The sequence below is a fragment of the Mandrillus leucophaeus genome, unplaced genomic scaffold (genome assembly GCF_000951045.1).
Source record: "Mandrillus leucophaeus isolate KB7577 unplaced genomic scaffold, Mleu.le_1.0 Scaffold578, whole genome shotgun sequence".
In the NCBI taxonomy this organism is placed as follows: Eukaryota; Metazoa; Chordata; class Mammalia; order Primates; family Cercopithecidae; genus Mandrillus; species Mandrillus leucophaeus.
The window spans coordinates 1,648,224-1,662,862 of record NW_012106230.1 but is presented as its reverse complement, the minus strand read 5'-3'; the positions used below and the strand labels follow the sequence as shown (position 1 = coordinate 1,662,862).

The 14,639-nt window shown below is 37.2% G+C and overlaps 1 protein-coding gene across 1 annotated transcript; it reads left to right on the top strand.

The window, feature by feature from the left end:
- Nucleotides 1-12,450: 12,450 nt before the first annotated feature.
- On the top strand, nt 12,451-13,401 carry LOC105552921 (olfactory receptor 8K3). The gene has a single exon (XM_011998742.1). It carries the CDS (start codon nt 12,451-12,453, stop codon nt 13,399-13,401), a length of 951 nt encoding a protein of 316 aa, XP_011854132.1.
- Nucleotides 13,402-14,639: the final 1,238 nt, after the last annotated feature.

Below are 14,639 nucleotides of genomic sequence, written 5' to 3'. Positions count from 1 at the left end.
GGGTGGGGGGGCCCTGCATCTATTCCCTTATCTGGTCCCACCCACATCCTACTGATTGGTCCATTTTACAGAGAGCTGATTAGTGCCTTTACAATCCTTTAGCTAGACACAAAAGTTCTCCAAGTCGCCTACTGATTAACTAGACACAGAGCGCTGATTCGTGCATTTACAAACCTTGAGCTAGACACAGAGTGCTGATTGGTGCGTTTACAAACCTTTAGCTAGACAGAAAAGTTCTCCAAGTCCCCACCGGATCCAGAAGCCCAGCCGGCTTCACTTCGCAATGGGACTGGCGGAGGGACTTTGCTGCATCTAGCTTGGGCACTCCAGCAGCCCAGAGGAAGCTCGTCCCCCATCAAGCCCAGCAGGCACCCAGCAAGCCCAGGCCGCGCCAAGTGCGGGGCCCACCAAGCCCACACCCACCCAGAATCCGCGCCGCCTGCAGCCCCAGCTCCCGCCCGCGCCTCTCCCTTCACACCTGGCGGCAAGCAGAGGGAGCCGGCTCTGGCCTGGGCCAGCCCCAGAGAGGGGTCCTCATAGCGCAGCGGCGGGCGGAAGGGCTCCTCCAGCGGCCAGAGTGGACGCCAAGACCGAGGAGGCGCCGAGAGGGAGCGAGGGCTGCTAGCAAGTTGTCACTTCTCACTAGTAACCTTGGGAGCATGGTTAAATAAGATAGTTATTTCCTTACAGAAACAAACAGATCAAAAGAGGGGTTGAAAGTGAAAACAAAAAATTGCAATTCCTTTTTATACTGCAATGTGTAAGGATAGAAGAATGGAGGAAGGAGCTCAATTTTCTCAAAGACATTATGAAAATCTTTTGAGAGGTAAAATTCTCCTGAACTCTGAGAATAATTACTATATTGTAGGGAAGATATTCTAAACAAAATGACAGACATATTGATAAAGGTAGTTTAACAAGCTATTTAAATTTAAATAATATATTCCAATGAAGTTAAATGACAATTTCCAATTAAATTACAATAAACTTGAGTGGTTTTGACTGGGAGTGAGATTTCCCACTAGAAGACATTTGGCAATATTTGCAAATATTGTTGATTTTATGATGATGAGGTGATGTGAACAAACATTGTCTAGAAGGTAGATGTTACTTAAGCTGCAAAATAATCTAATCTTCACAAGACAACCCTCACAAAAAAATTTACCCTGTCAGAATGTTAATAGTGCCAATTTTGAGAAAGCCTATGTGAACAATTGCTATTTAATATTGTGTGATTAATAATTGTTTTATTGATTTTAATCAGCTCAAGCTGGAGGAGAGTGCTGTTCAAGTCTTCTGTAATATTGCTCTTTTTTTCTTTATTTGCTCTTAATTATTAAGACTGATATTAAAATTCCAAGTTAAATTATGTTTTTATCTTTCTTATCTGTCAGTTTTGATGTCAGGTATTCTGGAGCATTTGTCATTAGTACATAAATTTATTTTTTATGCTTACAGTTTTTTGTGTGTGTGTTTGTTTGTTTTTTGAGATGAAGTTTTGCTCTTGTTGCCCAGACTGGAAAACAATGGCACGGTCTTGGCTCACTGCAACCTCTGCCTCTCAGTTTCAAGTGATTCTCCTGCCTCAGCCTCCCAAGTAGCTGGGATTACAGGCTCGTGCCACCACGCCCAGCTAATTTTTGTAGTTTTAGTAGAGATGAGGTTTCGCCCTGTTTGCCATGCTGGTCTCAAACTCCTGAACTCGGGTGTTCCACCTGCCTCAGACTCCCAAAGTGCTAGAATTCCAGATGTAAGCCACTGTGCCCGGCCCATTCTGGCTTTTGTAGTTGCCAGAATTCTTTTCTCGTTCTTTTTCATCTTTGTGGCCTGATGTTCCTTTAATCTTTGAAGTTACTGCCCTTTGGACTTTTGTTTTCTTTTTAATAATCTTTGATACCCTGGTATGTTTGATTTTCTTATGAGTTCAGTCAGCTGGCTCTGACTCTGGAAGATGAGCTCAGCTCATCACTCCTAGGCTGTGTGCTCTAATTGTGAGGGTTTGTATTGTGCCACTGACTTTGTTCTCTGACTCCTTTAGGTTAGAAACCTGTTGTGCTGAAGGGGTCAAGGTGTTTCCAGTCCACTGGCCCCAATACTGTGAGGAGGGGTGTAAGCCAAAGCACTTTGTAAAGGTGGGGGTTTGTGATCCATGCTCACATGTATGTACCAGCAGCTGCAGGGTCATGGTGTGGTGCCCATGCATTGGAAGGGTAGTGATGGATTCACCAACATCTACACACACATTTGTGTTGGTGGCATTGGTGGTGGCAGTGGTTTAGTGCAGGTTGAGGAGATGGTTCCAGTGTCTGTACACACACTTGCACTGGCTACAGTAGTGATAACATGGCTGGCTGCCAGTGCCTCAGTGGGGGCAGCATGCCAGCAGGGGTGGATAGGACAGTGGGGTATACTCATGCTGGCAGTAGGATGGTGGGGTACATGTGCACATATGCACCATCAGAGGAGGGGAGAAAGATCAGCCCATATGCACATGCTAGTGAAGTTGTAGTGGGACTTCCATGGGGGCTGTGTGTGTTAGCAAAGCAGCAGGCGATGGTTTTGTATGGGCTGCTCATGTTGGCGGGGTCCAGTCTGCTAGACCTCTTCATTAGTTATGTGTGGTCTCTGCCAGCAGAGCAGCTATGATGAGGGCCCCCAGAAAGCACCCTGATTGGGTATTGGAGACTGTGCTGCAAGTGGGGACAGCCAGGCGGGAGCCCCAGGAAAGGCTGGGAGACAGGGTGGCACTCAGATAAGGCTGTCCCCATTACACAGATAAGATCTCCCTGTTCTGTCCAGGTCCATAAGTCTCCTAAAGGCTAAAGCCTCCTAGAGGAGCTTGGTGATCCTTGGGGAATGGGTATCCCTGGCCATGCTCCACTGAAGCTCTTGCTGCATGAAACCCTCTGTGCTCTGTAAAATCTGGAGTCCTGCCCCCATTAGTTTTCTAGGCAGCAATTCCTGCCTGTTCAAGTGTCCATGGGGGATCATTGGTTCTACTGCCACTAGGATTCTGGAGGCCCATGGATAAAGCTGGTTGTTCTGTCTATTCAACTCACCCATTCACCAGGAGTCAGTGGGGTCCAGGAGCGGGTCCTAGTCCTCAAGTAGTCCTGTGTAGGGTTCTCAGCTTTCTACCTTAGCCCAGTGTCTGCACTTTCCCATTGTCCACTTTCAATCCCTTCTCTCTGAAGATATGTTCAGAGTGTGCCAGTCTTCCCAATGTCTCAGGAACTGGGAAACATTCTTTCTGGCTGTGATCACTCGACCATCTTGGCTCCCCATCTATATGGATATTTTAAAATACATTGTTTACCTTTTTGCTACCAAAAAGTTGACTATTGTGTCTCTGAGAATCTTTTTGTGTTTATCAAATTTAAGTTTGGTTTAGTCTCCTACATCTGCATATCACTGATATTTCTGTAATTACAGAAGTTTTTGAAATATTTTTATCCTTTTTTTCCTTAACGTTTGCTGCTACTCTAACTGACTCTATTAATAAACATAATAGTAGTACTACAAGTGTCCAAGGATTTCTTGATTTAGTGATCTTTTCTTCTATTTTATTTATAATGGATAATGTCTATTTACCTCTTATTAAGTTGGTTGATTCTTAATTCTGCCATCTCAATCTTCTGTTGCATCTAACAAATTTTTCATTTCAGTTATTCTGTTTTTTAACTCCAGATTTTCTATTTGATGATTTCAGAAAAAAATGTTTTTGATTTTTCTTTTTTAAATTTTCTATTATTATACTTTAAGTTCTAGGGTACATGTGCATAACGTGCAGGTTTGTTACATATGTATACTTGTGCCATGTTGGTGTGCTGCACCCATCAACTCGTCAGCACCCATCAACTCGTCATTCTCTTTTTTTAAGTGATTCATTTTCTACAGTACTCTTTTCTGAAAATTCTGACTTGTAGAACTGTGAGGAAACAAATTTTTGTTCTTTATAAATTATCCACTCTTAGGTATTCTGTTATAGAAGCACAAATGGACTAAAACAAATGCTCAGGCAGCTTACAGTTCTGCCGAAGACTTCACTTTCTCCTTTTGCAGAGCCTCAAAGTCAGGCATGGTTTGAGCCTCTGGGTTTGACAGCTGAATATCTGTATTTTAAGAAGCCAATTGCATATTATACACTGAACCATGAGGAAAATTTTTCTTAATATATTACTTCCATACTCAACTCTAAAATCTATTTTCAATGGATTTCTTTATTGATATTCACTTTTTGTGGATTTATTTTCTCAAGTACTATAAACATGTTTCTGATTCTTTGAAATACTAGCTAACGGTTTCTTTGAAATATGAGTCTGCTAAATCCAACATCTGTGTCCAGTCATAGGCAGTGCTTATAGACTACCTATCAATCATATGCAAGTATAGATTATTTCCTCTTTCTGCTTTTCATGACTCATAGATTTGCATTGAGAACTGGAAATTTTGTAATATATTTTAGCACCTCTAAAATTTGATTTTATTTTTTCCCCTCTATGATTCTCTGTTGCTGTGTGTTTTTGTTTCTTTGTTATAAAATACCTTGTTTAGAATTAATATGCAGAATTTGGCCACTAATTTCTCTGCTTAGTATTTCCTTTGCATTATTAACTTTTAGCTCGACTTTCTAAGAGTTACCTCTTTGTCTTCCAGGTTAGTGGTCAAAGTTGTTCTAAAAATGTTGATTTCATAAGGCCTGCACCCTCTGCTGCTGACCTGTGCCTGGTTTGGGGAGCATATTAATCTGTATTAGTGTTCAAGTATACCCCAGCATTTACTTTCTTCTGAGTACTCTAAAGTCTCCATTATGTGCATATAGATTGTCAGACAGCTAGTGATGTATAGGATATTGGAATTTTTATCAAATCCCTCAGTTGGCATCTCCTTTCCAGGAACTTTAAATTTCTGGCTAGTTTTCCCTTCTGCTACTTACCTCAGCTATGACCATAACCTGAGGTTAAAAAAGTTGCATTCACTACCATGCATGGATTTTCTACCATTTACTCCAAATCTAATTACCCCCTACCCCCGCCTTTAACATGGAAGTTGCTGGTTTTTATGGATAGGCTTGCCTTGAACAAAAAATAAACAAGGTAAAATTATCAGACATGTATCATAGTTATATAATTATACATAATATAATGCAGGTACATAATGCAAAAAGAAACGCAAATGTTGCAATATTGATACATCACAAATAAAAAGTGACTTAAATACAGCAATGAAATTATAACACAACAAATATGCATAGTAAATACACACACACACACAAATTTTACATGTTCACAGGAACACAATAATATAGGACATATATATTAATAAAGCAGAGTTTATGTCAAGACAGAAAAGAAAAATTTGATTGAGGGTTAAACAGAATAAACAAATGAAATGCTGCAATATGTAATTAAGAAAAAAATCTAAATTTATAAACAGATATGATGGTAAGTCACATTAAATAAAAGTTAAAATAATTTATTAATACTAACACATTTACTGTGTTCTAAATACTATTTCTATTTTTATAGGTACATAGTAGGGGTAATTATATCCATTTGGTATTTGAAGAATAAAAAAATAAAATTAAACAATTTTTTCCCTGATGAAATAAAAAGGAATAACATAAATGAATAAAAAAACAACACACCTCCTTTATGCGTTATTTTATTCCACGTAAAATTCTTAAATAAATAGGACAATATTGAAAACCATCTCCACTCTGCCACCTTTTTGAGGAAGCCACTGTGGATGGGCCTGCCTTGTATATACAATATTTTTTTCTGTGAGCCTGCACTATAGATCCAATATTTTAATCAAGAGTTCTCTGTGGTACAAATGCAAATTTAAGCAAGTGTAAAAAGTAGGTAACAAATAAATTTTAAAAAAATCTCTTGGCCTACTATTAAGGCCTTAGAAACTGAAGTCTTCACTAGTGACACATCACAAACTGCATGGTTTCTGACTCAGCCATAAAGTCGGACATACACAGTCCATTTCCCCATCTGCATAATTTTACAAATAGATTTGTTCTCACTGCAGCTCTTAGTAACCTCAGCATAAGATTTTTTTTTCTTTCATCTTTACACTGAAAGAAAGGAAGCACTTTATGCCTTCTCTTTGACATGTCTGAATTGCCAGCATCATGACTATTGCAGTGTCAGACATCATTAAGTAAAATAAGGGTTATCTAACACAGTTACTGCTATACTGTGACAGTCCTCTGATAACCAAGATGGCTACTAAGTGGAACAGACGGGGAAGGTATACACTGTGGATAATTGGACAAAAAATGACTCATGCCCTAGGTAAGAAAGTGAAAAAGTGTGAGAATTTATTATGCTATATTGAATGACATGTAATTTACAAGGTATGAGTTGTTTGTTTCTGGAAATTCTCTAACATTTGTGGAACACAGTTGAATGCAGGTAACTGAAACCATAAAAAGCAAAAAAAATAGGTATAAAAGGGACTACTGTATATGATGTTCAGTACTGAACAGGCCCTGAGGCACAAGTAAGTTACATGAAGTAGCAGCCCGATGCACATGGTCCCCACTCCTCTTACACTATCTTCTGTCTCCCAGTCTCCACCCATGTTACAGTCAGTTGACAGAGAAAGAGAAGACTGCAGTCCCGTTTAAAGATAGTTCTGCATCATATGCAGGCACCATCCTGAAAGTGGGCAACTGTAGCACTACTGGCCTTTTCTGGGACATTCCTGATGGACAGAAGTAAAGGGAAATATTCCCTCTGGGCACAACCTTGGGCGGTGCACCTGCTCATGCACTTTGCTTAGAAGGTCATCATGAGAGACCAGACGTGATAATCATGATTATATATGGATTCAGGGGCTGTGGCAAGTGGTGTGGCTAGACAGTAAAAAAACGTGGAGAGGACATGATTGAAAAATAATGACAAAGAAATTTAGAGAAGAAGTATGACTAGAACTCTCTGAATGAGCAAAAAATGCGAAGATATTGGTGTCCCAGGGGAATGCTCACCAAAAGGTGACCTCAGCAGAGGAGGACTATAATGTTCCGGTCAATAGTATGACACATTCTGTGGATGCTAGTCAGCCTCTTTCCTCAGGCACCCTGTCATCACCCAATGGGCTCACAAACAAAGTGGGTATGGTGGCAGGGATGTAGGTTACGTGTGATCTCACAGAAACATGGACTTCGGTTCATGAGGGCCAACCTGGCCATAGTCACTGCTGAGTGTCCAATCTGCCAACAGCGGAGAATAACACAGAGCCACTAATATGACACCATTACCCAGTGGGAGCAGCCAGCTCCCTGGCAGGAGTTTGGTTACATCGGACTGTTTCCAACATTTAAGAGCAGAATTTTGTTCTTACTGCAATATATACTTATTCTGGATACAGATTATCCCTCTCTGCAAGCAATTCTGCCAAAACTACCTTCCAAGTTATAGAATGCCTTATGCACCATCATGATATTCCACATGGCATTACATATTATCAAGAAACCCACTTCACAGATAAAGAAGTGCAGCAAAGAGCCCATGATCATGGAAATCACTAGTCTTACCATGCTACCCATCATCCCACAGAAACTGGCTTTGAAATTTTAATTGCAATCCAGCTACGTGGCAATAACTTGAATAGCTGGGGAAAGGTTCCCAAGAAAGCTATATATACTTCGAATTAGTCTCCAGTATATTGCACTGTTTTTTGCCATAGACTGGATCTAGGAGCCTAGGAATGAAGAGACGGAAATGTGAGTGACCCACTGTCAAAATTTGTTTCCTGCTCCATTGACTTTAAGCTTTACTGACCTACAGGTTTTAGTCACAGAGGAATGAATGCTTCCACCTAAAGACATAGCAATAATTCTACTGAATTGGAAGTTAAGACTCTTACCCAGCCATTTTGAGCTCCTGATGCAACTGAATCAATAGACAAAACAGGAAGTTATCATACTTGATCCTGACTTTCCAGGGTAAATTGGGCTATTACTTCACAGTACAAGGAAGAATAAGCCAGGAATATGGGACATTCCTTAGGACATCTCTTATTAATAAGAAAAACTAATAATAATAAAAGGAACACTGTAATAGCCTGAACTAGCCAGAACTACTAATGGCTCAAACTCTTCAGGAATAAAGGTTTGGGCCACTTTACAAGGAAAAGAAAAAAAGCTATGGCCAGCTAAGGTGCTTGCTAAAGACAAAGGGAATACAGTATGGAAAGAAGAAGACAGTTACAAATACCAGCTATAATCATGTGGTCAGTTCAGAAATGAGGGCTATAATTGTAATGAGAATTCCATCCTGATTTTATTGTAAATAAGTGTGTATTTATTAAGTAAAGATGCTTTATTCCATCTTTATTACCTTATATAAATAAGATATATGGACTTCACATCAGTATTTAAATATTGTTAGTTTTACATTGTAGAATTTTACTCTGAGAAAATCAGGAGACTAGTCAATATCACTCAAAGAATATATTTCCTGTTTGGAATAAGGGATTGAGTTTTTACTTATATGCAAGATAGTTGTGTTATCTAAAGCACAACTATGACCTTGTTATTTTCTATGTTTAGAGAGACTAAGTATGGTTTAAGTACATGTTTATGTTTGCCAAGTTGACAAGGGGTGGAGTAATGATGGTTAAGGTGTTGATTTAACTAGGCTATATGATGCCCAGATAGCTGGCAAGCATTATTTCTGGGTGTGCCTGTGCGGATGCTCTTGGAAAAGACTAGAATTGGTAGAGTAACGATCATCCTCACCAATATAGGTGGGTATCAGTGCAATCAATCGAGGCCTTGAATAGAACAAAAAGACAGAGGAAGGGTGAGTTCACTCCCTGCTTAAGCTAGGACATCCTTCACTTCCTGCATCAGACATTGACATCCCAGATTCTAGGGCCTTCTAATTCAGACTATGACCTACACCGTTGGCTCCACTGGCTCCCAATATTTCAAGTTTGAACTGAATCTATACCACCAGCTTTCTTGGAGCTTGCAGAGAAAAAAATCACAGGAATCCTCAGCCTACATAATTGCATAAAACAATTCATAATAAATCTCTTATCTATCTATCTATCCATCCATCCATCCATTGCTCATCTAACTATATCCTCTTGGCTCTGTTTTTCTGGAGAACTCTGATACACTAATGAATAAAAATTGTCTTCTACAACTAATGGACAGCCTCGAAACATTTTGTTACGCTCTCAAATGCTTTAGGAATTATCAACAAATTGCCTGCCATCTCCTCAGGGAGAGTCTCAAAAGATTAAAAAATGCATAAATTGTTCTCACTGTGCCATGTGAGAGACACATGGAGGAGTCAAGACAGAGGCTTCATTACAGGTAACAAAACAAACAAAAAAAAGGTAAGAATGTTTCTTTTGGTGCCATATGTTACAGATACCGACAATGCTTCAGTGACATTGGAAAACTGCCACTTTAATTTGATGACATAACCATAGTAAAGTGTGACAATTTCTGATTCATTTCTCCAGCATTTCTGTTATCCAATAATGCCTAAGCAGAAATAACAGTGCTCCATTTTTCATATAATTTTTAACTGTTTTTTACATGGTTTCACAGGCTGAATGCTCATAAGCATCTTTGAAAGATTATCATGATATTTTTTCTAAAGTATATATTTTACATAAAATATTTCTCTCTAATTGAGGCCAAAACGTGGAGAAAATAAAGCACAATGACAAGGAGATAAATATATTTTTAATGAAAGAATGGAGAAACTGCAACTATTTAGTCAGTCATATTCATGTCCTTCCAAATACTTGTTATTTAGATGCTCTAGGTTCTTAGACTCCTTAACAATAATTTAACAGTGGATAATTAAATAAATGTGTAGAGATGATTCTTTTCTCACTTCTTCATCAGACAAAAAGGGGGTTTCTACCTTACATTCGAATGTGAAAAGCATTATTAAAAATTATGAGACTTTTTGGGTAATCATAGGCACAGAAAAAAACATTTAAAAATATAAGAAAATAAAATTAGGAGACTGTTACGTACCGAGTTTTAGGGAAAAATACAATTTTCAGAAAGTACTTCAATTTCCACCAGGAGTTGACCAAAGCAGATATTATTTTCTCAAATATTGTAGCTTTAAAAATGCCATTGATATTCAACAAAGACAGCAAAATATGAAAAAGCAAATCTGGGTTTTCCACAGAACTCCAAAGATGGTGAGAGGGAGCTCATTTAGATTTCCTTACCTAACAAGAAAACAGGTACTTATCAATGATGATTTTTTTTGCCTTTCTAAATTACCAAACTGTACAAAACAAGCAAACAAAATACAGGATTGATGTTGCTTATCGTCGTATTTACTAAAGATATTTACCTAATTTTTCTATCTACTGCCACACATTACCATATAATATGAGAAAGGTGTGTTCATTAAGTCAGGATAGGATCGGAGGTCATAATTTTATTAAGAAAATTAAGTTCAAATAATATGTAATCTTCATATTCAATGTAACAATTGCATGTCTATTTTTTCATAGCTCACTCTGAGATTGCTGTCACTATAATTTTCATTGTAAACACTATTTTCTTTCTTTTCTTTTTTTCAAAAAGCATTGGGGCTTAGAATTTTTTTAACCAATAATAATCATCTTAGGTTATCATGCCCTCCGTATCCATCTGTGGGTTATTGGGGGATATTTAGATATATATTTATTCAATTATACATGTTTATTTGCATTATGTGCTATACCTTATTTCCTAGTTTCTGTGGCTTGCATGTCCAGAAAATTTTGAAACAGCCAGAAATCCACATATATCTCATGTTTGGTGTATTTATTTTGTCTCTATGTCACTGTGTAACAAAGTGACTTTTAATCATTTCTTTAATCTATAGTATCCTTTTATCCAAAAAGGAGCTTTTACTAATCTTCGTTATACAAACCAATATGAAGGACCACATTTTCTCCCAATTTGTTCAGATTTCCTCAAACTCCCCTAAGATTTTGTATGATAAAACTAAACTTAACCTTCACATTCAAGTTAGCATTTCTCAATTATATTGAGGTTAAACTGTGGGAAGATTAATATTTTAATAAAGTTTATATAAACATAATTTATCTAAAATGTTATTAAATTCGTTGTGAAAAACAGATAAGTAATCCAAAACAATAGCATACCGATTAACCAAGTTTAGTCATGAATATGAATTGGGGGAGGGGAGAAGAACTGCCCTAAGTTGCAAGCATTACATCCTACTTGACCTGTAACTCCCCTAGGCATCATTATGGTCCTAACAAAGATGTTAATTCACAGTCAGAATAATGTACGTGTACATGTGTAAAAAAACCTCTTTCAAGTAAGGCACTGTCACAATAAGAAGAAGAAGAAAACTCACAATGTACTTGATATTTTAGAACTGCTTCTAGGCAGCAAAGACATATTGAATCACTTAATCTTCAGTCATCCTTCCCAACAATTCCACAATGACATGTTAGTTCTGGGTATAAGAACAGTTTTAGGTAACTTACAGTATTTGCCTAACATAGCCTTTCAAATATGACATGAATTAAGATACAGTGTAGAATATATCTATATCCATATACTTCCTGATATTTTTTGCTTTGTAAATACAAATAATTGCCACTGTCATCTGTTATGCTGCTCTTACTCATATGCCTAATATCTGTCAACTCTATTAAAGTCTTGGCTGTACCACCTGAAGAGATACGGGTATTCACAGGATGATGGTTTGAAGCAGGTGGTTTTATGCATTTTTGGAATCTATGACAAATTTTTTGCATAACTAAAATTGTATTATGTCATAATAGTAATCTATAAATATGACCAAACTCTAAAAACATAGTACAATAATTGTAAATATATCAGGTATCCACAGTATTTTTAACTTTAAAAATTTTCTTTATATATCTATACATACATGAATATCTGTCTATCTTTCTCTCTCATATGGTTCTGTTCACCCATAATCTATCTATCCATTATCTATCTATCTATCTACCTACCTACCTACGATCTATGATCTATCATCTATCCATGTATCTCATCGGAGTTCCTCAACCTTAGCACTATTGATATTTGGGGTTGGGTATTGCGATGGGCTGAGTATTGATTATAGTAGAATGTTTAGCAGCTTACTGGCTTCTAACCTTTAGATGCAACAGTGGCCCACCTCCAAATTGTGATAAATAAAATGTCTCTAGACATGGGAAAATGTTTTCGGGTGAGTAAAATCAAAACCAACTGAAAACTGCTGATCTGTCTTATCTGTTTCTTGAATTATATTTAAACATGTTTTTATTTGTGAGAGGTACATTTGTTTTCAAATGTCACAAATTGTGAAATTTAGATGTATCTTATGTTAGCTTTGCATACTAAAAATTTTCTCAGGTGATGATAGAGGAAATCTATTGACTATGCTGATGTCTCTGTCAGAATAGGTTTTTTGATGAACCTGGATGGAACAACCCAATCTAACAACGGTGAATGAATTCATTCTTATGGGAATCACAAATATCACTGAGCTGCAGGCACCATTATTTGCATTGTTCCTCATGATCTATGTGATCTCAGTGATGGGCAATTTGGGCATGATCGTCCTCACTAAGTTGGACTCCAGGCTGCAAACCCCTATGTACTTTTTTCTCAGACATCTAGCTCTCATGGATCTTGGTTATTCAACAACTGTAGGACCCAAAATGTTAGTAAATTTTGTTGTGGATAAGAATACAATCTCTTATTATTTTTGTGCAACACAGCTAGCTTGCTTTCTTGTGTTCATTGGTAGTGAACTTTTTATTCTCTCAGCGATGTCCTACGACCGCTATGTGGCCATCTGTAACCCTCTGCTATACACAGTAATCATGTCACAAAAGGTATGTCAGGTGCTGGTGGCAATCCCTTATCTCTACTGCACATTCATTTCTCTTCTAGTCACCATAAAGATTTTTACTTTATCCTTCTGTGGCTGCAATGTCATTAGACATTTCTATTGTGACAGTCTCCCCTTATTACCTTTGCTCTGCTCAAATACACATGAAATTGAATTGATAATTCTGATCTTCGCAGCTATCGATTTGATTTCATCTTTTCTGATAGTTCTTGTATCTTACCTGCTCATCCTTGTAGCCATTCTCAGAATGAATTCTGCTGGCAGACAAAAGGCTTTTTCTACCTGTGGAGCCCACCTGACAGTGGTCATAGTGTTCTACGGGACTTTGCTTTTCATGTACGTGCAGCCCAAGTCCAGTCATTCCTTTGACACTGATAAAGTGGCTTCCATATTTTACACCTTAGTTATTCCCATGTTGAATCCTTTGATCTATAGTTTAAGAAACAAAGATGTAAAATATGCCCTATGGAGGACATGGAATAATTTAATGTTTTTCTTTAAAGTTTGTACAATATGATTCCTATAAATTAGGTTATGGGCATCAATTTTTGCTCTGTATACTTCCAGAAGATGTAACTAGCATAACTGATTCAACATATATTTACATATGTTTAATACATGATAGGCTTTTCTAATTGCTATACATGAAACAGTAGAAACATTTGCCGCCTTTGATTGATAGATGGAATTTATAATAATTCCATTTTATACAATAGTAGAATATGCATGATGGATACAAAGAAAAAGGAGACAAGGAAAGCTAGTATGCTGGGTGGGAGTAGGAAACAGTGGTCATTAGAGAAGGGAATGACAAGGATTCTAGTGTTTCTATCCACTTTGGAATAATATTTGCAGAGTGTGTGTGTTTCTGTTTGTGTGTTTTCGTGTATATAAGCACTTTCCTTCTGTTTTAGCCTTCATACATTTGCTTGTATATTTTGACATTGCATTTAATACTGATTGTTTACATGATATGTGATGATTTTAAGTCTTACAACTATGCTCAAATAATTACTATTCCAAATATTAGGATTCCACCGTTTCCTTATCAATGCCTTTATTTGCACATGTAAGTCTGTTAACTGAACATACTTTGTAGCTCAATAACTGGTAAATTCTGATTAGCAGCTGATTTTGTTTGTTAGCCCATTCTCTTTACATAAGTAGATATTATCAATTATGCTAAAGTTCAGAAGACTTCCATAGAAAGTCTCAGGTTTAGTCTTTTTCTCTAGTTGTTCTTGCTTAATAACTGCCTTTTTTCATGGATTTCCCTTTATCTAAAAAAAAGTAATAAACTGTGGTTAAAATTTGTGTTCCAGTTGTTTTTACATCTTTAAGAGGACCATTCTATGATGAATTAATTTTGTAGTCTCTTTCTCACTGAGTTGACAATCCATAATTTTTGTCAATAAGCACTATATGGAATATACTATATTTTTATTGACTTCACTGTTTGATTGCATCAGTTGACTGTTCTACATGTACAAAGCAAATAAAAGGAATAAAATGCACTACACCATACTGTATCTGCTGGCTGTTACAGATGTCCTTTGACAGTTACAGACCTTCACCATGTAAATGAGGTCTGATCTGTATGCAGTGATATCGTTATCTTGCCTTTTGAACATGATTGCTTTCCTTAACTCCCTACATTTTCTTATGCATTTTGATTTCCTTTATTCTTTTTAATAATCCTAATTTTATTGAAAGTATCAGACTCTACAATATTTTCTTAGTTCACCATAAGATAAA

Excerpts from the sequence above, each read along its gene's own strand:
- LOC105552921 (XM_011998742.1), top strand. The coding sequence starts at position 12,451 with ATGGAACAACCCAATCTAACAACGGTGAATGAATTCATTCTTATGGGA.